Raw genomic sequence first — 25,683 nt, 5'->3', positions numbered from 1 at the left:
ATAGGTATTTATTTTAAAGAATTAAAAGTATTAATTCTAAATATACCTAGAGTAACTATCATTTGCCTGAAGTGGCATGTAGAAGATTTTGTTTTGCATCGAACGTAACACATGCAAGTGAGATCCAATCTCTTCCCAATATGACATGACAATCTTTTAGGGAGACCACCTTGCACATAGCACCATCGATAAACTCTCTCGAACGAAACTAAACACAAAATCATCATCTAGATGTCCACAATACATCTTATCTGCAACATATGTAAGATCTTCTTTGTAAGACTTGTGGAGTTCTCATAATCATCTCTATACAATACTTTAAATGACTTCCTAGAAGGTAAAATAGTGAACTCAAATCGTCAAGTTTGACCACCTAAACTGTTGATCTCGACGATTCACATTTAAATGTCAAGATCGACAATTATAATCTCAACAATTTGAATGTTGATCTATATCATGTTCAATTGTTGAGATCAACGATTACCATTTTTTATCTCGATGATTGTAAAATGTTGATCTCAACAATTAGAACAAATTTTGATCTCAATGATTTGAATTGTCCATCTCTATAATTTGAATCATTGATCTTACCAGTTGAAATGGGGTCAGGGGCCATTAAGAAAGAAAAAGTTTACTAAATGTGCCACCAACTTATCGGGAAAACTTAGGGGTGATTTAGTAAGAAGTCCTTCCCACAGGGTCTATTTAGTAATTTTCCTAAAAAATATCCTAATTATTTTCATTGATTTATTTGGTTGTCTTTGAGCCTTACTTTAAATCTCAACTCAGCAACGCATGTCATTCATGGTTGAATCCTCCTATTAGGTGCGTGGTTCCCACTCTTAAACGTTGTTCGGATGCTCTAGGAGTTGATCCTTCTCAAGTCTTTCGTGTAGTTATAATTAATAGAAAATTGTGAGATTAAAAAAAAAAAAAGAGTCGTGATAATCTGACTCGAAAAAACATACGTGATTGGCATGATAAGTGCACAGAACCATAGATCTTTTTCTTTGGGATACACAAGGAAAAAAATCTAAGGTTCTATGCACTTGCCATGTCATAGCAATGAGATACTTTAGTTAAGTTGGAGTAAACAAAATCACTTATGAGCATGGGATGAATGAAAATATGATAACCTATAAACTAGAACGAAGCATATGATTCTATTTCCATAGTCATAACTTATTAAACGAAACTGTCTATCATCTTAGATATATTATTAAATTTTAGGTTGTGAAAGAGAAAATTGTACCGGATGAGCCATGGCCAGAACCAACGCATATGGGACCCTCCCCCGGGCATGTGCAATGCCCGCACATCACACGCACTAGATAAATGAGGGAACACCATCGTGTGTGGCCCCGAGGAAATATTGTTCATATTAGGTATCAAACACACAACCTACAGACTCTCACTGCTTATTGGATTCAAAATTGTCATTGAGCCACCCCCTCGGGGTTTTTGATAGACATGTTGAACACTCTAAAAGTGCTCCATTAACACTCCCACACTTCCACCCTACTCACTAAGGATGTCATTTATATGAAAAAACCCAGAGATATCTCAAATAAAGACTGAAAATGTCAAAATTACCCACATGACAAAAACAGCTCTTTTTTTTTTTTTCATTTAAACAAAGAATTAACTTAATGATGTTAATAATAATATACATCACATCAAAACTGAGCACCATATAAAGTAGGTCAAGCCAGGAAAATATATCACCCAAATATTAAGAAAAATAAAAGGATACACCTTTCTATAAGCCAAAAAGAAAAAAAAAAAAGTAATGATGATGATAGCAAAATTAATGCTATACTATAACATCAATATTCATGGATTTAACCATAATTTGGTATTTCATGTATTGGACAAGGCGAGGGCGCTTCCTGCAATAACATGGTTGAACTGGTGGTAACTGATTTACATGGCCGAGGACTGAGCTATTCGCCTTGCTTCTTCAATTCGATTGTTTTGACCTCCACTTGTTGGCCTGGAAAATTCCAAGTAGAAAAAAACTAGGTTACTTCAATGGAAAAATAAAAGGAACTTCATTGATTAAAAAACTGTTTCTTTTGTTTATTTATGCCCTTTTAATTTTATTTTTACTATATATATATAGGGTAGCATTTGGGGGACAACGGGAGATAAAATTTGTCCTACATGACTTAAAAATCAGCCCAATCTGAAATTTCAAACACCATCAAAAGAGTTTACAAATTAACAGAAAAAAAAAAAAGCGACATCCACAATTCTTAACCACTTTTCATGGGGTTAAAAGTTTCAAGTTGAGCTGATTTTCTGTGAGGATGATCTCCTCCAAAACTTCTAACCCATATAGGACAAACATTATCTCCCTAACATTGTCTGCCGAACGGGACCCAATATATATACCATCATCATCATCATCATCAAAGCCTTATCTCAAAGAATTGGGTTCGCTAAACCAATCGCATTACATTGTTCATGCATATCTGCTTTCATTGCATTGCCCTAACCTTCAACTTGCATATTTCTTCTAACTAGGGCTATAATCAGCTTTCGTTGAGCTTGGCCAAATAAAATCAATCAAGTTTCTCTTAGTTTTCTCGAATGCATCATTTATAATTTTTTTAACTTTAGTCATTCATCTCAGCATTCTGAGCTCTCCTATGCCCAATTTATTAATATGACGTCTCTTGACCGCCCAATATTCGGTTCCATAAAGCACGGCTGGTCTTACTGTTTGTCTCATAATTTTTTTATTTTTTATTTGATTTGTATGCATCGATCACATAACACTCCATCTTTAATATGAGAAATATAAATAATATTAAAAAAAGATGAACACAAAAGAGGAGGTCAAGAAGAACTACTTGTTAGAAAAAATCATAATACCCAAGAAGAAACCAAAAGGCAAATGAACGAATTACGATATCTGACAACAGACAGGCCCATGCTTAAACAATAAATTCTCGAAAAGAAAACCCTTAAAACTCCTTGAAGAGCTAGCACGAGAAGAAGATGAGATGTAAAACCCATTTAGCTGGCAAACTTACAACCATTTTCATACTATCTTCGCTATTGCTACTAGTTACTGTTTTACTGTGTTGTTCAGGATATTTTAGGTGATAAATCAAGAGCTGCTAGTAGACCCCAACTTTTACTTAATACGGCCCAATTTCCTAAATTATTTATCATACCCCAATGAGAGATTAAGACACTCTTCAAACATTACAAAGGTTTGGCATAAATTATAATCTCAACATTGTAACACTCGTTCAAACAATTTTAGTAGTAGTTTAACAATTATGATTAGGCTCATATAGAATCCTAAACCGGAAAAATAGAAAATCTAGTAAAAAAACCAAGAGAGCTTCTATTGGCACCCCAACTTCTACTTATTCTCAACCATTCACTCATTTTCTCTATTTTTAATTGAGGTGTAATAAGTAAAAGTTGGGGTGCCAATAGAAGCTTTCTAAATTAAGTGTTAATATTCGAAAAAAAAATCTTCAAATTAGAAACAACAAACTCTCTTTTAAAATGAAAAGTAAAGAGAAGCACTTACAGTCCAGAAAACACTTTAATTGTGTCGTAGAAAAACCATTGCAAAGTTATAACAGGCCCCACAAGCGCAATCCGAATTGGAAGACTTCTGGTAAACAAACTCACTAACCCAATGTTCTTCACGGCCTGTTCATGTGAAAGAACAAATATTGAATCTAACTCAACTGGAATGATGTGGGAAACCTAGATTCGTTCAATTGTAAGGTTGTTCAACTTTGGGAAGGGTGGTGGAAAGGTTAATTAGTTGGGGAAGAGGAAAAAAATATAAAAATGTTTTTTTTTTTTATAAAGAAAAAAGGGTCCACAAAATTCCAAATGGTTAACGTAAAAGTTTTGCAAAGTGTAGGGTAAACTCAAAAGGGTTGGGTTGCATGATTTAATTATAACATTTTGCAATTATGGTTAGGTTTGAACAAGAGATTAAGGTATTTGGTTAGGGTTGGGTAATAGAATATGAATTTTAAACAAGTCAAAAACAAATTAAAGAAATTTCAAATAACATTGAAAGAGTACCTGAAGCACTGTCCCAGCCTTCTTGTTGTATAAATAGGAAACAATGTTGTCAGCGGGTGTAGAAACAAAGGTACCAACAGCCCCGGCAGCATAGCCAGCTGTACACGTCACTGCAAGCTGTTGAGCTCTTGAGCAATCCTCCTTTCTTTTTTGAATAATATTATGATATAAGAAGTCCACAGAATGCTCAAACATTGAGAACATAAAGATTGAGACTGTCCAACACAATTTTTAAAGAGAGTTAATGTGAAATAAAATATATATATTTTGAAAAAATGGGATAATCAAATAAAGAAGGTTATCAGCTATATAAATGAATATCAAATGACCAAGAGTATGGTTTCAGAATGCCTCATAATAGATAATGACCCAAATATAGAGTGTCAAGCAAAATAAAATATACCCATGTCCAAGGGAGGGGCGTGGCCCATGCACAAGTTGTGCTACTAATTGGATCATACAATGATACATCATGCCTACAGATATGAGGCGTGGCCCATGGGCTTCCAACATTGAAATAAAGCTTACACTTATCAAAAAATAAATAAATAAAGCTAATACTGTAGATAACAAACACCAATGCATTTTGAACAAGGAAAGAAAATAGGTTTAGACTTCTTTTGCAAAAGGACAATGAATCAAAAGATGAAAAACCGATTCCCCAAATGATTTACACAGATGTCAATAATTAGCCGCAAATACACCCCAAGATATAATGGTGTTCAATGGTGAGAATTTTCCCAAGGGCTGCTGAATAAATAAAGAAGGAAATCTTTGATGGAGCCTTAGAACCCAGATGGCAATATCCGAGGTAAAAAAAGGGAATGTTAGAGTTGGACAAGGAATTGTAGAAGGATTTTACGGATAATATTTCATCTTTGCTAGCATTCCAGACATGACTATCCTCTACAGAAGCATCAATACAGGCCTTAGAGACAAACTTGATAGGGTTAGAAACCTCTTGAATCTTCCAATCATTAAAACTTCTTCCAAATCCAAGATCTCCAGATTGAGTCATAAAGTCTTTTAGTAGATTCATTTTTTTCAAGGCAAGGAAAAAAAGATTTGGGAACAAGGATTTAAGCATTACTAGCTTTAAATTTCATAATTATTCAGATAGAAGAAGGTAATACACATCACTCGCCTATGGGGACTCACATAGAATAAGCACTAAACCGTAAGATTTGTATACATTTTTCTTAATGAGTTAAAAAAGGATATTATATAATATTCAAGATTAAAAAAAGACAAAAAAAAACACACATAACTACACAGTAACTCATCACATAATGATGAGGTTTTGTACAAACACTTGCAATTAATGACAAAACAATACCAAAAAAAAAAACCAAACTATTTAAACCTTATGGTAATAGGAACAAAATATCTATCATCTAATAGAAAATTTAAAAAAAAATCATGTATCATCATTTATGGTCCAATTAAAAAAGTTTCCATCCCCTAGCAAAGTCTTAACTCTCAAGATTTTAAACTACGCACAATATTGTGCATTCCCTATATCATCCATGTGAGCTTACCACTAGGTAGGTAGTAAGACAACCCATTAGTTTCCATTTTTATATAGTTTTTTATAGAAAAATACCAGCATTGGTGTTAAGAATTTCTCTTAGATTTTCTTTTTCCAAATTTTTTCATTAATATTTGGTAGATCTTAAGATTTGAATCCTTAATGAAACCCAAGTTGTCTGATATACACAATATGATTGTTTCTGAACAGATGTAGACATGAAATAAAAAGTTTGGGTTAGAACATGATTTCTTTTCTTTTTCTTTTTTTCTTTATTCGATAACAAAGGGAATTTTCTTAGAAGAGGACAAGGAGTCCTCAAAAGAGAAGCCCAACAAAGGAGCAACAACAAAGAGAAAAACAAAAAACACACCCACCACAAAAACCACCCCAACTGACTTACTCGTTACAATAGAACTTGATTTCATCCATGGGCTTCCAATAATAGATCAAGGATTTTAATAACCATGGTTGCAATAATTCCTAGAAAAAAAAAAAAAAAAAAGATAGAAGTCTTTAGCTTCCTTCTTATTTATTCCAGCTTTAAAAATTATCACAAGATATTAGAAGAAACATCAAGAAATCCCTTTTTTTTGTGCATCTAATGTCAATAAATACAATTTAATCAAACTACTAAACATTGTACAAATGATGAAACCTCAATATAACAACTTAAATAAATGAAAAATTTATGGAGAATAAGAAGTTTGAGGGTCCAACTCAAAACCAATTGGCAATGAGTGGAGAGGCCCATGAGCTTAGAAGGAGATAGATAAGGCAATGAGTGTCCGATGTGGGACTAAACTCAACACACCCCCACACGTGTGGGCCGGACTGGGCCAAAGCACATGGAGACATGAATTGGGTAACAAGGAGGAGAGAAAGGCCCGCTCTGACACCATGTTAAGTTTGGGGGTCCAACTCAAAACCAATTGGCAATTAGTGGAGAAGCCCAGGAGCTTATAAGGAGAGAGACAAGGCAATGACCTGTCCGATGTGGGACTAAACTCAACGGAGAAGATCTTACTTCTTTGCCTGCAATAAATGCAGGTATGTCACACATGCATGCTTGTTGAACAAAAATTCCAGTTCAAGACTTTTAGAGGGTCATATGAACTGTAGTCGCATTACATTTTTTATTATTGGCAGTTACTGACATATTTAGATATGCTAATGATAGTAGATGAGCTAAAAGCACAAACCATTCTTCTGATAATTTTTTTAACAAAATGGTTGAGTCTTTAAATACCAGTAATCCCATGAAATTAAATAAACTTAATACCAGTGATTAACTGCTCAATCGGTACATATGCTCTATTCATCTAGATTGGCAAATTGATGACCGTCCTCCTGGATGGCCAATCACCAAGGCATGGACAAACAAAAAACAAGGTACACCAGTAGGATGCTTTGTATGATGCGTTGGTGAGATTTTTAGGGATATAATCTAAACTAATCTCAATAAAATAAAAGTGATAAAAATAAATAAAAAGATACTCTAGACCGAAACAAGCTGCAACCTAGATAATTAAAAAAATTCCATTGGACTCTATTAATGTTGACTTGATTTGCATCCTGCATTACCCCCATTGCTAAATGGTATCAGACTTGTGATGATTTTTCCTTTATAAAGCGTGCTTTTTCTTCCAATTTTCCATGATCACATAGAGTTCATGTGTAACAATGAAACCATTTTTCTACCTTTCATAACCAAACATAACACCACCACATAACTTGACATATTTTCCAAATATCGGGAGAATAAGTAAAGAGAAATTGTTGGATAGAGGGAAAAGTGAAATTACATGGAAGATTCCGACCCCAAAGTGGAAGAAGGCCCTTGTAGAATCTGCAATTAAAAATGAGTACCCTTTAACATCAAAGAAAGTCAAAGGAATTGAGAAAAAAAAGGGAAAATTAATTAATACTTATATAATTTACCCAAAGACACCTTCAGTTGCATATAGCTTTGGAAAACCATCAACCAAGCCCTTTGCATAATTGGGGTGTACTTGAACACGGACTTTGATGGCTTCAAAAGGGCAAAGTGCCATGTCAGCAAATATTTGAGCAGATGCACTACTGAGAAAGAAGATGAGATTCCTGTTGTGGCCAACCAATGCATCTGAGTAAAGCTTCTTAAAATATTCATATAGACCAAATCTGCAGCCACCTTGAACACCATATCCAAATAATTTGCTAGTCCAACCTCTCCAAAGGGCTGAAGGACCATTTTCTCTGCAGAGAATATGGAAACCTGAATAAATACTGTTATACTTGATGGGATTCACCTGAAAAAATGGATTAGTTAGTCAAGCTAGCGTCTGATAGTCAGAATATATCAAATAAGATGTTAAAGAGATGAGCTAAGAGAGATAAAACAATCATAAAAACCCAAAAAAGAAAAATAGATAGCATAGATAATAATAAGCTCTATTAAAAAATGTATTAGATAAGGGAAAATTTGTGATTTCTCAAGAGATTATAATAATGAATTGTTTTGTAGTCATGCTCTTGCTAACCAAAATCATTGTCATCATAATCATCCAACATTGCCCCAACAACTATTTTGGGGCCGACTACAAGATCTTTTTTTGTAATTTCTTTCTATTAAGGGCCATATATCCACTGTTTACCCAATGGACTCAAGTTCAAGTCATTTTTCAATACCTTAATCACTTCCTTCTCAATTTTCCCTTCTTCCCAAATCCTTTCAACTTGCACAAATGCACTCCTCACCTGTGTTATTAATGTCCTTTTGACTTGCTACTTATCCAGTATGACACCCTCATTTTCTGTCATACACATTCAATGTGCATGATCCTACATGATTGTCCAACTCTCACTAAACAAAATACAGACAAATTAAAAATAAATTGGTTTACGAGGGAGCATAAAATGCGCATGCCTCCCTACCTGCACATGTCTCACCTTAAGTAACAAATTTGGGCCCCACTGGAGGTGCACTCGGAGACCAATTTAGTCACATGAGACCTAGCGTGATGATTCTAACCTGGTAACCATCTAGAACACACCCAACTTGCAAGGCCTGTGAGAGTAGACTACGGTGACAACAGACCTTTATTGGACATGAATGAACTGATTTCCAAGAACTTTGGAGCCAATCCTGTACATACATATAGATATGGGAGCATTAGTGGTAAGGGATTTTTCGGAACTTATATCATCCATTACTCTTCTTTCTTGTGAACACCAAACCACTTCTTAAGGCTTACTTGAGCATATGACTGTTTTTTGCAGGTACCCCTGGCATGAAACCCCATAAGACCTCTTGCTACTGCCGAGAAGCAGAAGACAAAAGAAAGGAAAATCAAAGCAAGAGTTGAAAGATTTTGAGTAAGTGATAGTATAGAACACCTTGCGAAAATTTCCACTTACATTTGAGGTCCAAACTTGAATTTTTAATCTTTCTTGAACTAAAGAAAATAAAAACACGCTAAAGTGAGTATGAAAGTGGGAAAAAAAAGGAAGTTTAGGATTTGGATAATAGACAATTTTGAGGTCAAACACCTACAAACATGAATAGTCAATCTTTCTTGAAATAATAAAAACAGGGGAATTCTGATAATCCACAAACAAATGGTTTATTTTCTTTAGTTATAAGTAATTAGTGGGTGAAGGCGAGTTTTCAAACCAGGCCTTGGTATCAATGCTCAGAGACATCACCAACATAGCAAGTTGGCACATTGACTACACCAACAAAGATCAAACAATACTATAGCCTAAGTGATAACATGCATGTCAACATCCTCCAATATCCACAAATAAGTCTAGAAATGAATCATGATCCACTAAAATCACCAATGTTCAGTCATTAAGGCATATGAATAATCAAAGTGCGTTCCTAATTGCAAACATTCTGTTAATATCATCTTTAAAATTCACAAAAATAGATAAACTATCTGAATCCAAGTGAATTTTAGAAGTCAAAATTTTGACACAAACTCACCTAAAAACTCCAACCCAATTTATAAAACCATTTTTATGAAATTCCTAAAACTAAAATTCTTGAAAACAACCCGAAACAAAACAAAATAAGCCATTCTATAGGTAACAAAGAACAAGTAATGGATCATCTATTAGAAAACAACCCATTTTATAGGTAACAAAGAACAAGTAATGGACCATTTATTAGAAAACAACCCATTTTATAGGTAACAAAGAACAAGTAATGGATCATCTATTAGAAAACAACCCAAAACAAAACAACCATTTTATAGGTAACAATGAACAAGTAATGGACTATCTATTAGAAAACGATCCATTTTATAGGTAACAAAGAACAAGTAATGAATCGTCTAGTAGATCAAACTCACCTACATATTAACTTTGATCAAACTCACCTGCATATTAACTTTCAAGACATCTAGAGGAGTGATGACGAGATGGGTCGTCCCAGCACTAAGCATTCCTCCAATGGTGCAGATCCCATAGTAAGCAGGAGAGAATTCCTCGCAAATTCTTCCATTAAATACTCCCATTTTACTTTTTTTTGTTTCAGTGATATTTTCTTCTTCGAAACACCTCTGTTCGAAAGTCCCCATATCCCTCTCTATTCAAATCTCCTCCTCAACATGGGTCCTGAAACTCTCCTGAGGAGAGTTCTTGTGATGTTGAGTTGGAAGAAAATCAACGCAATGTTCCTCCTCAGCATCCCTCGCTGGGTGCTTGGCCACGTTTACAGACAAATGTAAGGCCCAAAACATAGACACTCTGCTTTGGTCTTTTTCTTGCAGTTGTAAACCAAACTTTACATAAATCGGGAGCAACTTATACGTCTAAAACCCTAAACCCTTCTAGTGCGCAACGTCGTTGGACACGGTCAAATGTCACGTTATGCACGTGACATCAGCATAATCACATGACAGGTAGACAGTTAGAGAGCTTCTATGGTAACTTATCGTGACAAAAATATGAAATATTTTGAAAAAATAATGATTTTAATTGTTGTCGATTAAGTCATGATTTTTCAAAAACTCGAGAATTTTTTTTTTTTGTTTTGATTTTAAAAAAAAAATACAATTAATCGTGATTTAATCACTGGTTTTTTTTTTTTTTAATATCACAGATTATTTTTAATATTTTTAAAATCTTATTTTATCATTTAATATATGAAATACATATTTTATATACTTACAAAATTATATTTATTTCTAATTTATCGGATGTTTTCTTGACTTTATCAACTTTTGCATACTTTTTTCCGAAGATTTCTATTGTTGAATTATTCTCGAACCTCAACTTTGTAATAATGTAATTATATTTCAGATCTAAAGATAAGTTGATCTTCTCTTTAAATAGCAAGACTGTAGTTCGCTAGATCATTAGATTTGGTATTAGAGGGAGGTTAGTTTGGTAACGTGTAGAGAACTTGAAGAGAGAATTCTAGTAGTCAAAACCTCCATTAAGGTTATGTTTGGATTGATAGAAATGAAGATAAGAGAAACTCAATTTCTCTTCACCATGTTTGGATTGACAAGAGAAAACTTGGGATAAGTTTGAAATTTTAAAATATCTTAAAAAGAGATCTAGGAATAGAGTTGAAATTATAAAATATTTTAAAATTCAAACAAGAGAAATGAATAAAAACTTGTTTATTTTCTCTTTTCTTCTCTCCATCTCTCTCAATCCAAATACAGCGTAAAAAACTTTCCTTGAACAAACCTAGCACCTTCAATATTATTAGGCACAATTTGAAAGATTTACAAATTAGGTACCTATATCGTCAAAATCTTCTTGTTTTCAACATGCATGAAATAAGGGTAAGGGTTCAAATGTTTCTCCTCACCTTTGCAAGTCAAGCCATTAATATTATATATGTATACATGATACTGCAAAAATGTCATTTGTGTAGTTTTTTTAGTCATATATCAAAGATTATTATGAAACTATAGAGGTATTTACTTGGATATACCTTGAATGCCTCAACACTAGCTTTAATGGTGAATTTGTCTGCTTCTGCTGAGTTGGAATACCAATGTAGTACCTATCAAATACCCTTCAACGCTCAAGTTAGTCTCCTAATTGTAGAAAGCAATAGTTATAAGATTGAACCACTACCCAAAAAGTCCGTTTTAGTATGACATCCTCCTTTATTTATAAGCTATTTCATTTCCTTTATCATATTCCTTGACACGTCACCCCTTTCATTACTTAAGGATATTCTTAATGATCCTCCTCTAGGTTTTCGAGTTTGTTTAAAAAAAACCTTATCAAAGTAGAAAGTTAACTATTTGGAAAGAACGTGATTGACTTATCCAATCCTTCTGAGATTCTTAAGATACTTTCCTAATCCCATCGGAAGCATGGCTAAGCTTGTGTCAACCATTTGCTTTTTTTCTTTTTCTTTTGAGAAGTGATTAGATAAATTGAGCCAAACTGAGTTGACCTAGACTACAAATACCCTGGGTTGAACTATGTTGGAATATAACCCTTCCAATCTTTTCTTTTTTCCTTTTTTTATTTTCTCATCCCTTTAATTGGTTGTAATACATTTTTGGTGATGAAACTTAGTTTATGTTTTGTGATACTCAATTTATGTTGGTAGACATTGGTTTACGGGTGTGTGATTTATTTATAGTAAATAATGATATTTCATTTGTAGTAGTGGAAATGGAACTTATTTTTTTCAATTAAGATTATAATTTTATTGTATAGGTTACATGATTTGGGTTAGGTTACCTACTTAATAAATGTGTCGGGTTTGATTTTGGTAAATTTTCATAATACCCTTACCACAACACGACATGAACATGACATAACACATTGCCACCTTAGTAAATCTTTTGAATTTTATAGATATATTTGGTGTTTGGTTGATATTTGCAATGCAGATTATTTGTAGTGATTTCTAATTAAAATTAGGCGTGGAAAGAAAATTTTAACTAAATCAACCCCATAAAAGAAATTATTTCAAATTAAAAAATGCCCTCAAGTCTTACCACATTAACATTAACATATATATGAATTGATAAAAAAAAATCTCTATCAAAAGGTCTTCTAATTTACATATTGAAATTACAAAAATACCCACTATTCAACTTATAAAATACATGTAATATTTGATAGAATAACATGCATATGAATTTACAAAAATACCTCTATAGTGAGGGATATTTTATTGACACGCCAAGAAAGTCTAAGAGCTCTCCAATTTTTCAGAGCACCTCTAAAAATAAAAATAAATGTTTAGGGCACCCCTCTCATCCTCCAATGATTTTGACGAATCAAAGGAGAAGAAGAAAAAAAACCAAACATGCATGGAGGAAAAAAAGGAAAAAAAAAAACACAAAGAGATTGGAGAAGAAAAAAGAGGAAGAAAGAGGAAGAGAGATCAGAGGAGGAGGAGAAGATTCCGACTTGTAACCCTTAATTTTTAATTTTAATTTTATTTTAACCTTGGCCTGCCCTTAGATATATATTGTGGCATGTCAATACAATTTTCCTATTTTTATTAGAACATTGACGAGGGTATTTTTTAAATTTTCACCTGTTTACATGTATATTTGATGGAAGTATTTTTGTGAATTCATATGCATACTATCGCCTCCTCAGGTATTGAGAATAAATTTTATAATTTAAAATTTTCTTTGATGAGAGGTATTTTTAGTAATTTTAATATGGAATTTAATGAATCTTGGAGGATGGGTATTTTCATAAATTTATGTGCCAATTGTTGCAATAAATACTAAGAATATTTATATAATTTGATTAATTTCTTTCATGAGTTTTTTTTTTTATAAATAATTTTCATATGCATAGATTGGGGTTGAATAATTTTGCTAATGATTTGAGATAATTTTTGTGCTGGAAATCATATGCTAAAATTTCTCAAGAATTTAGGTGATCCATGCAAAATTTTCGAAATAGAAATCATTTACACTTTATAACCAAGCACTAATAAAATTAATTTTAGAAAATTATTTGATTTTGCAAATGATGTAGATCATACAAAACAGGGCCTAAGATGAAAATAATTGAAGTTCAAGATCAAAGAAAGAAAATTCCAGCTAGTGTTGGATAAAGCATGATCTATAGTGTCAATTCTACTTAGAGATATTTACAAAAGTGAGACCAACTTTTGACGAATTTACGATTCTACCTCACCATTGATTTTAAGACTATCTGTACATGACAAGGGCACAAAATCATTGATCTTTTTTCCTTGTATATCTTGAAGCAAAAGATCTAAGATTCCATGTCCTTGCCACATAATATGGCGTATGTTTTGCCACATCGATTTGTCACAGCTCTTATTTTAATCATTAAAACGTGAATGAAAATGATATCAGAGGTTTTAAAGTGATAATTTCCCTAGTATAAAAGTGACTATCTCGTAGTTTTCATTACTTTTAACGAAATATTTATGAAAATGTGACCAAATTTTGACAAATTTACGATTTTGACTCACAATTCATTTCAATTATCGAAAACGTGAACAATAACAATATCATCAAAGATTTTTAAAGTAATAATTTCACGAGTTCAAAAGTGATAATCTCACAAGTTTCACTACTTTTAGCGAGATCGACACTATACAAATCAAAGACATTGTCACTACTTCTCATGTTATTCAATCATGAATCTAAATCTAAAGTAAAAAAAAGGCAAAAAGTCAAAGACAGACAAGCGGCTCCCGTAATGATCATATTAAAGTCTTTGATAACTATATAATTTACGAGTTGTCATGCACGCACATAAATACTCCAACAGTGCGCATTGCGCACAGTGTACACTGTAGAAACAGCGGAGTAGAAAACTCCAACATCTCTTGTACCTCTGAATATGCCGCCAAATGGAGGGGTCGTGCGACAAAGCAATTGTTTCTGAGTTGTTTTTCTTTCTTTTTGTATCTTAAAAGTTTTAATAATTAAAAAATAAAGAAAAAATTCCAAGACAGGTAAGAAACTAAGAAAGAAGTGAAAAATATTATTTAAAAAATAAGAAACAAAATTACTTAATTGATCATGTGATGAGGACGGCTTTCTTAACGTACCTTTTTTTTTTGGGGCCAAATGTTAACAACCCAGTTGGCAAAATCTCTTTCTTAATGTCCCCACAAACTCAAAATTTTAAGATCAATTGTTCATCAAATTGTCGATTGGTAATTTGATTCATTAATCTCGATGATTAATGTTGAAACATCGATATCGACTTTGATTGTAATAAGATTGATCTCAATAGTTTAAATCGTTTATCTCAATGATTCACGTTCAAATGTCAAGATCGATGATTTATAATCTATGATCTCGACAATTGTAAAATAAAAGCCAATTTCAATGATTTCTCAAAAATTTAAATCATCCACCTACCAATTGAAAGAGAGATTTTTTGCTCAGAATTTTTCGTCACAGTGCTCATAGGCTCTCCAATGCGTGCAACATCAAACCTAATAAGGGTAGTTTTGTAAATTGGGGATGTTATTCAACACATGCGGACTCATGTGATTGGTGGATTCCAAATTATGAGAGAAATTTTTTTCGCTAATATTTTCTGATTCAAAAATTTTCTCTCGATCTGTACACAGTTGACGCGGAAAGGGCATACAACTATTGACATTTTTCTTATATATGTCAAAGAAAAAGATCTATAGTTCTGTGCCCTTGTCATGTCAACCGTGTACAAATCAAGTGAAAATTTTCGAATCAGAAAATTACGACTCATTTTTCTATATTTTATATTTTTGCCAATTGAAAAGGGGGGGGGGGGGGCTTAAGAGACATTAAGCAAGATAAAGTTTACTAAATTGACCACAAAATTACCATAGAAAAATTAAAGAGGATTTAGATTTAGAGAGAAATCACTTGCTAAGGGACAAGGGTGCATTAAGTAAATTTTGTTAAAAACCTATGACATGGAGAGGACGAGAAGAAACAGTCCTCCGTACAGAATCAAGAATGGATGAATAATGATGCCTCTCCAAATGAACGTAATTGGACCCATTTGACACCAAATCATCTGATCCACATAGAGTTATCTTATTCTTACTTTTCATGGAGTGTCACATTTTGTTGGGTCGTAATGATACCAAAGGATGGAGTGGTGGGGGCAACCAACCGGCTCTTCCCAACGTCCCCACACCAAGAAACCAGTATCATCTTATCATTATTAAAATGGGGCGAACCCATTGTCCTAAGGTTAGGGACCTGCATGAAAATTTCTGCTACTTGCATGCACTACAACAATTTGATGTCCACTTATGATACTTGTGCCAGCTAACCCTATAGAAAAATACTTTGGTGGACCCATGTTCAAACACCTATCTTGATTGGGATAGCTTCTAATATTCAAGTATGATTAATCTCACTATTTTATTTTTAAGATCAACGAGTGATGGTAAAATCCTTGATGATTCTTTGACCCTTCTTTCTTCAATCATTAATTGATGTTCTTATAAGAGGGTTCTTACAAAAATACTTTAATGTTCAAGTCAATAGAAAATTCGATAGAGTAATATATATATATATATATACATTTTTAGGGATGTATGTTTTTTCCCTAGAGTTTTGAAGTCTAGAATTTTATTTAATTTATATTTTTTTATTCAAAACTTTTAGATTCATCCCGTGTCTTTCATCGTTTATTCAAAATTTATGAATTTTGATTCTAAAATCTAGAATTTAAAACGAAATAGACGAGATTGAAAATTCTGAAGTTTAAATTTTATAGGGTGGACCACCTCTATTCAAACTTTAGAAGTGTTACCAAACACACACTAAATTATTAATTTCTCTTTATAGGTCTTCCGTAGGAGCTAGACTTACTATCCTCCTACTTGCTCTGGGAGAAATAAAAATGAATCATGTTCAAGTGACTTTGACATTGTAATTCTTTTTTTTTTGTTTTTGAAAGGTCAACAAGGTTAAGACAGACCCAGACCAGTTACAATTGAAGGAACGGGATACCACATATATCTTGATAAATAACAGATATAAGGTCACTAAAGAGCAACTTACAATCTAATTCAATACAATCCAGATTATTCTGATTGGAAGCTAGCATATCGACAATCTTTTTGGCCTCTCTAAAGACGTGGGAGAAGGAAACTTCATTGAATCTGTGAAGCAAGTTCTTCGTATCAACTCATTGCATTTTCTTGATGTGAAAGCTGTGAGTAATCATAAATGTTTTTCATCGAGATCCGGGTGACAATTATTTATGGCTCCAGCACTTCCACGTCATGAAAGTACGATAGAGGTCACTTCACCATTATTCAAGGAAAAATGACCATCTCAGTAAAATAAATAAAAAAAGAAAAAAAATAATAGAAAATGAAGCTTCGCTTTCTGGTCGTTTTATTACTAGCGTCTTCTTAATCTCGTCGTCCTTCAAAAAGCAAATGTTTTCCATTATTTCTTCTTTTTTTTTCTTACACGAAGAAACTCTCACAAACCTCATTAGCTTTAAATCTCAGTTTTTTCTGAAATTCCTCTCTGTTCAATCAAGATCTTTTCTAAGCTTTTCTCCCTAAATTCAACTTCTGGTTCTTTTCAATCATGCTGAGTTTTAGAAGAAGAAATTCATGATGGATGGATTCACTCCAAGGTCAGTGTGGGTCACAATTCTCTTTCTATATGGATTTTTTTCTTGGTTTGTGTGATTGGATGGATTTCAGTTGAATTGGATTGTAAATTTCCGGTTGTTATGGGTTAGAATTCGAAATTCACGTTGAGTGATTCTCTTGAAAACTTATTATTTGTTTATTTGGATCAGAATTCAGAAGCAAGGGTCAGGATATGTTTTACTGCTTGTGAATTTTCATGTTTTTTTTTTGGTTCTTTTGTTATACGTTCATCGGCTTTGTTCATACAGAGATTAGTTAGAATAAACTAGTGGTGTTTGTTAATTTTGGTTTTAATTATAAAATAGGTTCTAAATATTTTGGATTTTCTCTTTTTTCCCTTTGTCATGAATGTTTAGGGGTTGAATTTTATTTATTTATTTATCAAATTGGACACTATGGTTGTATTCTTCTGTTAAAGATGACTTCTTTTCAGGTTGAATTGTGGCTGCACATTTCAAAATTCAGTTCATTTGTTTCTGAAACTGAGCACCACAATGTCCTTTATATAGTTGTCTTTGATGTTTGAATCTTGGAAATTTCGTAGTAGATAGGTGTATCAATCGTGGAATTCAACCTGTTCCAGTCCTATTTTGTGGATAAAATTTGTTTATATATGTTAATCTGATGGCCACTTTTGGTTCCTCTTTTTTTCTTGATCTTGGATGAGATGTGAGGAGTATAGAAGAATCTTGTCATTTGAATTGACTAATGATTTTGAGTTTCCTCATTTTTGTTATTAAAACCTTGTTTCTTGAATGGGTTATTTTAAAATAAAATACACAGGTTGTGAATGAGTTGTTCCTAAAACTAAAATTATGGATCAGTAAGTCAAACTCCGAAAAATTCCATTGTACATATTACGTTCTCAAGAATTCTATCAGTTAGGCATCTTCCTTTGGACTGAGTCTGTCTCATGAGAATTGGAACTAGATGTGGGTGGGGTTTAGCATTTTCTCCATACTTCATTCTCTATGAGTTTTTTTTTTCACCCTAATGTTTGTGTGAGTTTCATCTTATATCTCACCAGAATATGCTTTCTTTAGTGCTCTTTACAAAAAAAAAAAAAAAAATTCAGGGGATTTTAATTCCATTAGATTTCTTTCTGAGTAATTGTTCTCAAACCCCCCCAATTTTTTATTAAAATTAGACTTCACCCCTTAAACCAAACTAAGTTAATCACCACCCTACCAAGTCCAACTGTCATTGACTAATATGGAAGGGTTCAGTTTGTTTCTGAAAGACATACCATCATCTTCCATTTACCCTTCTCCGCAAGTGCTGCGAACTAATCCCCAGTCAGAACTTTCTCGCACTCCCAACCTCACCACCATCTCTCTCTCTCTCTCTCACACACACACACACACACACACACACACACACACAGGCACACACTAGCGGAATATATTTGTGTGGATTTTGAGCTTCAATTCATTGATCAGTTTGTACCAATTCTAAAATTGGAGATGGTTTTGTAGATCTTTGTTTGCCGGTTCATTGATTGTAGATTTGAATGAGATAGACTCATTTCTGGTATGAATTTATTTGGACTTTTTAGATTGGAAATTACAAAGGGCAATGCTACTCATTTTAAAAAGCTTTGAATAATTAAATGCCTACATAAATTAAACCGTTTCCTTGACATCCAGCTGATAACAGTACGAATGTCCATAATTTCCTTCAATTTACAGACACTCTCATCTATTCATCTTGCTTTCTCTATAGTAAGGCAGTGAAAAAGTAATTACTCTTTCCTAAGTTGCTGAGACACTGTGAATGTGTGTGATGCTGTAGGGGAAAGTCTTAGTAAGGTAAGCTTAGTGAAGATTGAATCGTCGTCTTTTCTTTTCCTTGTTTGGTATCTAGAATCAGAAAACTTTCAAAAAGCATTCACATCTGAAATTATACTCGACTTTGCTAATGTCCTGAGAAAGAATGCATTGATGCCATAAATATTTCTAGAGGTTCTAATCACAGGTTTCAATTTCAAACATCAAATTTTATGAGCTGGAAATCATCCTATCATGGTTTCATAAGCTTAATAAAGATGGATCCTCCTCTTTCTCAGCTAATTTGTAGGTTCTTATTTGCAATGCCACCGACCGATTTGTTGTAATGTTTCATTTGATGATGAGGGTTTTTCAGTCCTTTCACCACACATTAGTCAATGACAGTTGAACTTGGTCAAGGCTGCTCGGTCAGTGAGTTATCATTTCAGCGTTTGCATTCAAATGTAACCCCTTAGAAAAACTAGTTTTTAGTGGGCTTGATCTTTTAATGACGTTGGGCCTTTATGTTTGTTTCAAGCTGATGGAGCTTGACAAGGCTTGGTTCTGCATTGCTATGCTGTCCTGAGTATTTTACTGTGATCTACTATTTATTGATTTAAACTGCATGCTTTGGTTTTGCTAGTTCTCAGCTTTGTTTTTAATATATTTATATTGGATGATTGGTAATCTTCCCAGGCTGTCATGGGATGAAACATTGTCAAATTAATAAGGAAACTAAGGCTTTTGGAAGGACAGGCCTGATCGCATGGGAGGCTTATTGCACCTTTTTGACTTTAATCAGGCCAGCACATCCTGGAAGACTCTTACACATAAGAAATATGTAGATGGTAAGCATCATTGTTCATTAATTTTTTTTGTTTTTTTGAATGGAGTTGTTGTTATCAAGTCATTGTTAATGTTCTCTTTTATTCTTTTCTTTTGTTCATTCAACACTTGTGCAGGCCTGGAAGCCCCGCGAAATAGCTTGGAGCTGCCAATAGAGGCTTTGCAGAGCTATGATGCCATGGGTGAAAACATACCGGTAATATGTTCAATATACGCCATATTATTGTTTTCTGGCTGATTAAAGCTGCTTTTCTTTCTCGTTTAATACACATCTTTCTTCACTTTCCTCCATTCTAAAAATTAATAAAATCTTCATTCTTAAGTACTCTTGCTTCTCTGGAATGAGGATGTCTTAATCCCTTTTGTGTGGACCATCCATGGGAATACGACCATCAAATTAGAGTGGCCACTCTACTTGCTCAAGTACAAGTAGGACAGCCATCCAAGTGGCATGGGCCGTCTTGCTGCACTAAAAACCAGCTCAACATTCCCCCACGTGTCACAAAAGTTAAGATTGACGGCTGTTACATCTCAGACCACTATAGTGAGCAGTATGCAAAAGTGTTTTCTGGATGGAGCGTAATTTCATACCTTGGTCACTACAATCTTAATGACATTGACATGCACTTACCTTAAAACTCCCAAAGTTTTGTTTAGTTTTTTGTTTATTGAGAGTCTTGTCCCAAAGAAAGAAAGAAAAGAGAAGAAAATCCCATGGGAAGCGACAAAATCAAAATCAGATACGATGTGGTCTCACAATCACAATACCTCTCAAATAGAAACAACTAGGGCTTGAAAGTTATACTTGTTATTTCTCTCTCCGAGAGAGAGATAAGAAGAATAAGATAATCGCGTTTAAAAGACAAACCATCGCTGGCATTTGGTTTATATTACGATTATTAGGTTTATTTTTGTTTAAAATTATTATTTTTCCGTACAATTCAGGTAAGCCCATTACCTTGTAGTATTGAGGCTATATACTTGTGCATAGTCTCAAGGGAATGAAGGCATAGTCCTCAATGGACCTGAGGCTAGTCTTTCTAATCATAGCGTGCACTTGACCATGGTTTTAGAATTCAATTTTTTGGTCTATATTTTGGTCAACTTGGAAATGGAAATATTTCAATCGATGAAGAAATATTATAGGATTTCGGAAAATAGGGAAATAATATATAGTTCATATAAAGAATGAATTTAAAAGAAATGATTAAACTAACACAAAAACTCACTCATAATTCATAAAACTGCAATCAACAACCAATTGGAGAAAGTAAAACAAGACACATTGTTGGCTCATGCTTACACTATTATTTGAGACATGAACTATCATGTTCAGATTCAAAGATTTAAATGTTCATAATCATGTCATGAACTAGATAAAAACAAAAGAGCTGACTTACTGCCTAAATGGTCTTAAGTCATCTTATGTTTTTTTTTTTTTTTAAATTTGATTTGTTGTTTAAAATACTTTTAATAGTGAAAATTAGATAATGCATTAACCCATTGGAGTTCTTATGTACTAATTATTTAAATATGTGTTATAGCAAAAAAGCAATTGCTATTACACTTCTTTTTTATTATTGATTTTACTTTCTATAAATAATGCATTGCTTTTAAATACAAAACTGTATAAAAATATATTTCATGGAAATGGAAAGATTCAAATAATGTCTCCTTGTGGTCTGAGTGAAAATATCATGCACTTTACACCATGACCAATGCCTTCGATGGCTTTGTGGTTACAAATCTTGGATTATTCAACTTTTTGAGCAGAACCTTATTTACTTTTTGAATGTTCAGTATTCATATCAAGTAAAGCAAAACTCCTCCAAGCGTAACTGTTATCCAAGTGGAGCTTCAATGAAGAAGTTGATCGATGAAGAGATATCAAAAGAACCAAACGTTAGACGCAATGTACCAAGTGTTGTGGCCCGTTTGATGGGGATGGATATGTTACCGTCGGACACAAAACCAGCAATTCACATAGAGGAGAAAACGGGTGAAATCATGGAGAACAATTTCCCAAGAAAGGTACAAACCAATAGCAATTCAATCCGTCGTAACCCTCTTGGCTTAAAACATTCCAAGAAAATTGAACATGATGTGCTCCCCCACAGTAAAGAAATTCATCCTGAAGAATCCAGCAATAATCTGAATTTTGAGAAACCACGGCCCCGAGAACATCCTCAAGAAGAGCAACTACAGAAATTCAAGAAAGAATTCGAAGCATGGCAAGCAGCCAGGGTTTGGGAACATTCAAGGGTTGAACTTGGTAGCATTCCAAGACAATGGCTTGCTCAAGAACACCTAAACAAGGAGAAGATGGCTCTCTATGCAGATTCTAGGAGACCAACAACAAATGCTTCACGGCCTGCATTAAAAACGAGCTCTCAAGAAAGAAATGGGTTACGACAACATGGAAATAAGAGGGAACCATTCCGAAATGACCAACAAAGGGAATCAGTGAGTTTAAGGAGCAAAACCAAAACTAGTGATCTTCATCAGACCCCTTCGATGAATCATGACGAGAAACACAGTAAATCTTCTGTGTCCACAAGGATAGTTATCTTGAAGCCTGGACCTGATAAGAGTGTCAGCAGTGACGAGTCTTGGGCTGGTTCATCTGAGATTGTAGAGGAGGAAGAAAGTATTGAAGATTTTCTTGAGGAGGTAAAGAAAAGGTTGAGATTTGAACTGCAAGGGAAGAATACTAAAAGGGACATTGTGGTTAGAGGAGGCGGGATTGAGACACCTTTCAGTGAAAAGCCATCAAATCCGAAACAAATTGCTCGACATATAGCGAAACAGGTCAGAGAAAGTGTTACTAGAGACCTTGGAATGAATTTGCTCAGATCAGAATCAACTAGATCGTATAAAAGTGAAATTCAGGTCGATGAACTCGGCTCTGCAGAGTTCATTAATAGAGAATCCAGGAAATTCTTGTCAAATAGGCTGAGAAATGTCATAAAGAAGGAAATCCATGTTGATCCTAATAGAATTGGGAGTGGAAGCCCGAGGGCTTCTATGTTAAGTAATGAGATCGAAATGCAATCAAGTTCTTTCAGACATGGACAGCAGAAAGCGGAAGTGCACATGGGAGAAATGTCACCAAGGAATCTTGTAAGATCTTTGTCGGCCCCGGTATCTGGAACTTCATTTGGTAAGCTTCTTTTAGAGGACCGGCATGTTTTAACCGGGGCCCACATCAGGCGGCGGCATGAATCCACCGAGAATGTTTCAGTGGAAGTGAGTAAAAGCAGGAAAGAGAGGTTCAGTTTCAGAGGAAAAGTTTCAAATTTTAGATATAGGTTCACCCTTAAAGGTAAATTGTTTGGTCGGAAGATCCAATCAGTTGATGAATCTTGGAGCAACGATTCTGATTCATTGAAGGATATTATGAGTGGACCAACTGTTGTGATGAACTTTGGAACTGCCCAGGTAAGAGTTGTTATTTAGTTACGTGCAGTGACAAAAATCCGTGATTTTTTGAAAAAGTCGTGATTAAATCACGATTTTAAGTGTTGTCGATTAAATCCCGATTTTTTAAAAAAAATCATGAAGTTTTTGAAGAGATCTTTATTTTTCAAAAAATCATGATTAATAGTGATTTAATCAACGATTTTTGGAAAACAGATTTTTTATTTTTTAAATGTTATTTTATCATTTAATATATGAAATGTACATATTCTATTACATTTTTTTATACATAATAAAATATTTTTAATTCTCCGATGTTTTCCCAACTTTATCTATCTTTTTCCAAAGCTTTTTATTGCCAAATTACTCCCGAACTCCAACTTTGTCACTATGGTTACGTGTCTTTTGGAAAATTCTAGTCGCCAACAAGCGTCCAACATACGGATGAGATGGGAAGATATTCCTAGGGATTTACTATCTGAATAATGTATGTTGTGTTGGTGGGTTTCAGGAGAACTCAACGGAGGTGCCTCCTAGTCCTGCATCAGTGTGCAGTAGTGCTCAGGAAGAGTTGTGCAGTACAGCAGACAATCGCGGCACAGTCCTCTCACTTGATGTACCTTTGATAGAAGACGATGTTGTGCCGGATTTTTTCAGAGAGATCAGCTCCAATCTTCAAGGTTAGAAGAAACAAACAGTTCATTGAGAATTCCATAGATTGGTATTTACCAATAGTTTTTCTTAATAATGAACACTTCTAGTCTCCAATGACATTGGAGATTTTGAATCCAATGAAAGGCTGAGTAGTGATGACTTACGGAAGGGGTTGGTTCAATACGAACCAATTCGATAAGATTTGGATCAATCTGGAACCAATCTGATATTTGTTGGATCTGGACCTTTTTATTAAATTGGATTGATTTAAGAGAGATCCTATTGCGATGCCAACTTTTGCTAACGCCACCCCAATTCATATGTAAATCACCATACAATTAGCACGCATCTTCAAGTGGTGTTAGCAAAAGTTGGTGTAGCAATAGAAGCTCTCTTGATTTAATCTTATCTAAATTATGTATGTTCTCACATATTATTTAATCGGGTTCTATAAGATCCGAACATTGTCTGATCTGATAAAGTTATCAAATCTAGGATCGGCTAATTATCCAAACCCAAACCATTGATTGAGACCCTAATTTATCATATCAGATTTCAGCTGGTCTTATGGATTAATTCACTCATAGGTAAACCTAAATGCATCATAACAAACATTTATGTTTTATATGTTTTCTTCTTTAATAAAATCTCTTACTTGGTTAGGCAAAAAAAAAATAAAATAAAATAAAAAAAATTTGTTGTGTATGTGACAGATTTTATTGTTTATTATGACTGCACAGAGCTCAGAAGGCAGTTGAACCAACTTGAGTACGATGGGTCGGAAGATATGGAAAATGTAGAGGAGGAGACCCTGAAGGCAGAGATGGTTGAGCTGGGAGGCCAAACCGAAGAAGCCTACATAAGAGATCTCCTCATTGTTTCTGGGTTGTATGATGGATCTTTTTTAAGTTGGGATCCATTTTGCAAACCTGTTAGCAATTGGGTCTTTGAGAAAGTAGAGGAATCTTTAAGAAAACGGGTCAAGGAGACTGTAGGAGAAGGTACAGATGATCAAAAGGTTGTTCGTAAGATGCTATTTGATTTGTTAAATGAAGCAGTATTGATCATACTTGGACCATACGTGACGACAATGTCTACCACATTCAAGAGAAAGGTTACGGAGCCTCCACGTGGAAAGGAATTGGTGGACATTGTGTGGAGGATGATGTGCATGTATGTGAATCCTCCATGTGATGGCTCTTTCTATTCATTAGATGGTGTTGTTGCCCGCGATCTAGTGATGACACGATGGTTAGGTAAAATGAATGATGATGTTGATGTAATTGCTAGGGATATGGAGTGTTTGATTCTAGGAGAATTGATTGAGGAAACTATGAGGGATATGTGGTTATAATTGTGTTTTGAGTGGGAATTAGCTTTAATTTTATTTATTATTTATTTTTTTAATTAATAAAATCAGGGTGGGTTAGTTGTGTGTATGTGGTCATGTGGCCCGGAGGGATTAATATGAGAGAGAGAGAGAGACATCACAGATACAGGATTGGTTGGTGTTAATCGAGAGAAGGGACCAGTGGACTTCTATTATTGAAGATATGTAAGTTTAAAACCCCAGGGGGCCTAGAAAAGTTGGCATATTGACATGTTAAGCTAGAAATGAAAAAGGGATTGCACATGTATGTAATTGGTGTGTATGTATTGTACATCCATGTTGTTGTATCATTGTGACTTGAGGGTAGCACATGAAATGTACATTGATTTTTGGTTGTTTATTTATTTTTATTTTTTACACAAACTTATAAATATATTTTACTAAGAAAAGAAACTCCACTTTTTTTTTATATAAAAGAACTTTTTTATAAGAAAAA

General features: G+C 34.0%; 2 protein-coding genes across 2 annotated transcripts; one reads left to right on the top strand and one right to left on the bottom strand.

Annotated features, from left to right (window-relative positions):
* Positions 1-1,661: 1,661 nt before the first annotated feature.
* Positions 1,662-10,368, bottom strand: PHT3;3 (phosphate transporter 3;3). The gene is made up of 6 exons (XM_086439618.1): positions 9,955-10,368; positions 7,532-7,881; positions 7,396-7,439; positions 4,063-4,277; positions 3,551-3,675; positions 1,662-1,993 (listed from the first exon to the last, which is right to left on the bottom strand). Exons 1-6 carry the CDS (start codon positions 10,153-10,155, stop codon positions 1,924-1,926), a joined length of 1,005 nt encoding a protein of 334 aa, XP_086295744.1. The 5' UTR covers positions 10,156-10,368; the 3' UTR covers positions 1,662-1,923.
* Positions 10,369-16,911: 6,543 nt separating this feature from the next.
* Positions 16,912-25,585, top strand: TRM26 (RB1-inducible coiled-coil protein). Its single transcript, XM_086439614.1, has 6 exons — positions 16,912-17,155; positions 19,637-19,788; positions 19,903-19,982; positions 21,587-23,224; positions 23,715-23,883; positions 24,598-25,585. The coding sequence occupies exons 2-6, from the start codon at positions 19,707-19,709 to the stop codon at positions 25,209-25,211; spliced, it is 2,583 nt and encodes an 860-aa protein (XP_086295740.1). The 5' UTR covers positions 16,912-17,155; positions 19,637-19,706; the 3' UTR covers positions 25,212-25,585.
* The last annotated feature ends 98 nt before the right edge of the window (positions 25,586-25,683 follow it).

The sequence above is a fragment of the Akebia trifoliata genome, chromosome 4 (assembly GCF_017979445.1).
Source record: "Akebia trifoliata isolate Shusen 1 chromosome 4, ASM1797944v1, whole genome shotgun sequence".
Taxonomy (NCBI): Eukaryota; Viridiplantae; Streptophyta; class Magnoliopsida; order Ranunculales; family Lardizabalaceae; genus Akebia; species Akebia trifoliata.
This window is presented reverse-complemented; position numbering and strand designations above follow the sequence as displayed.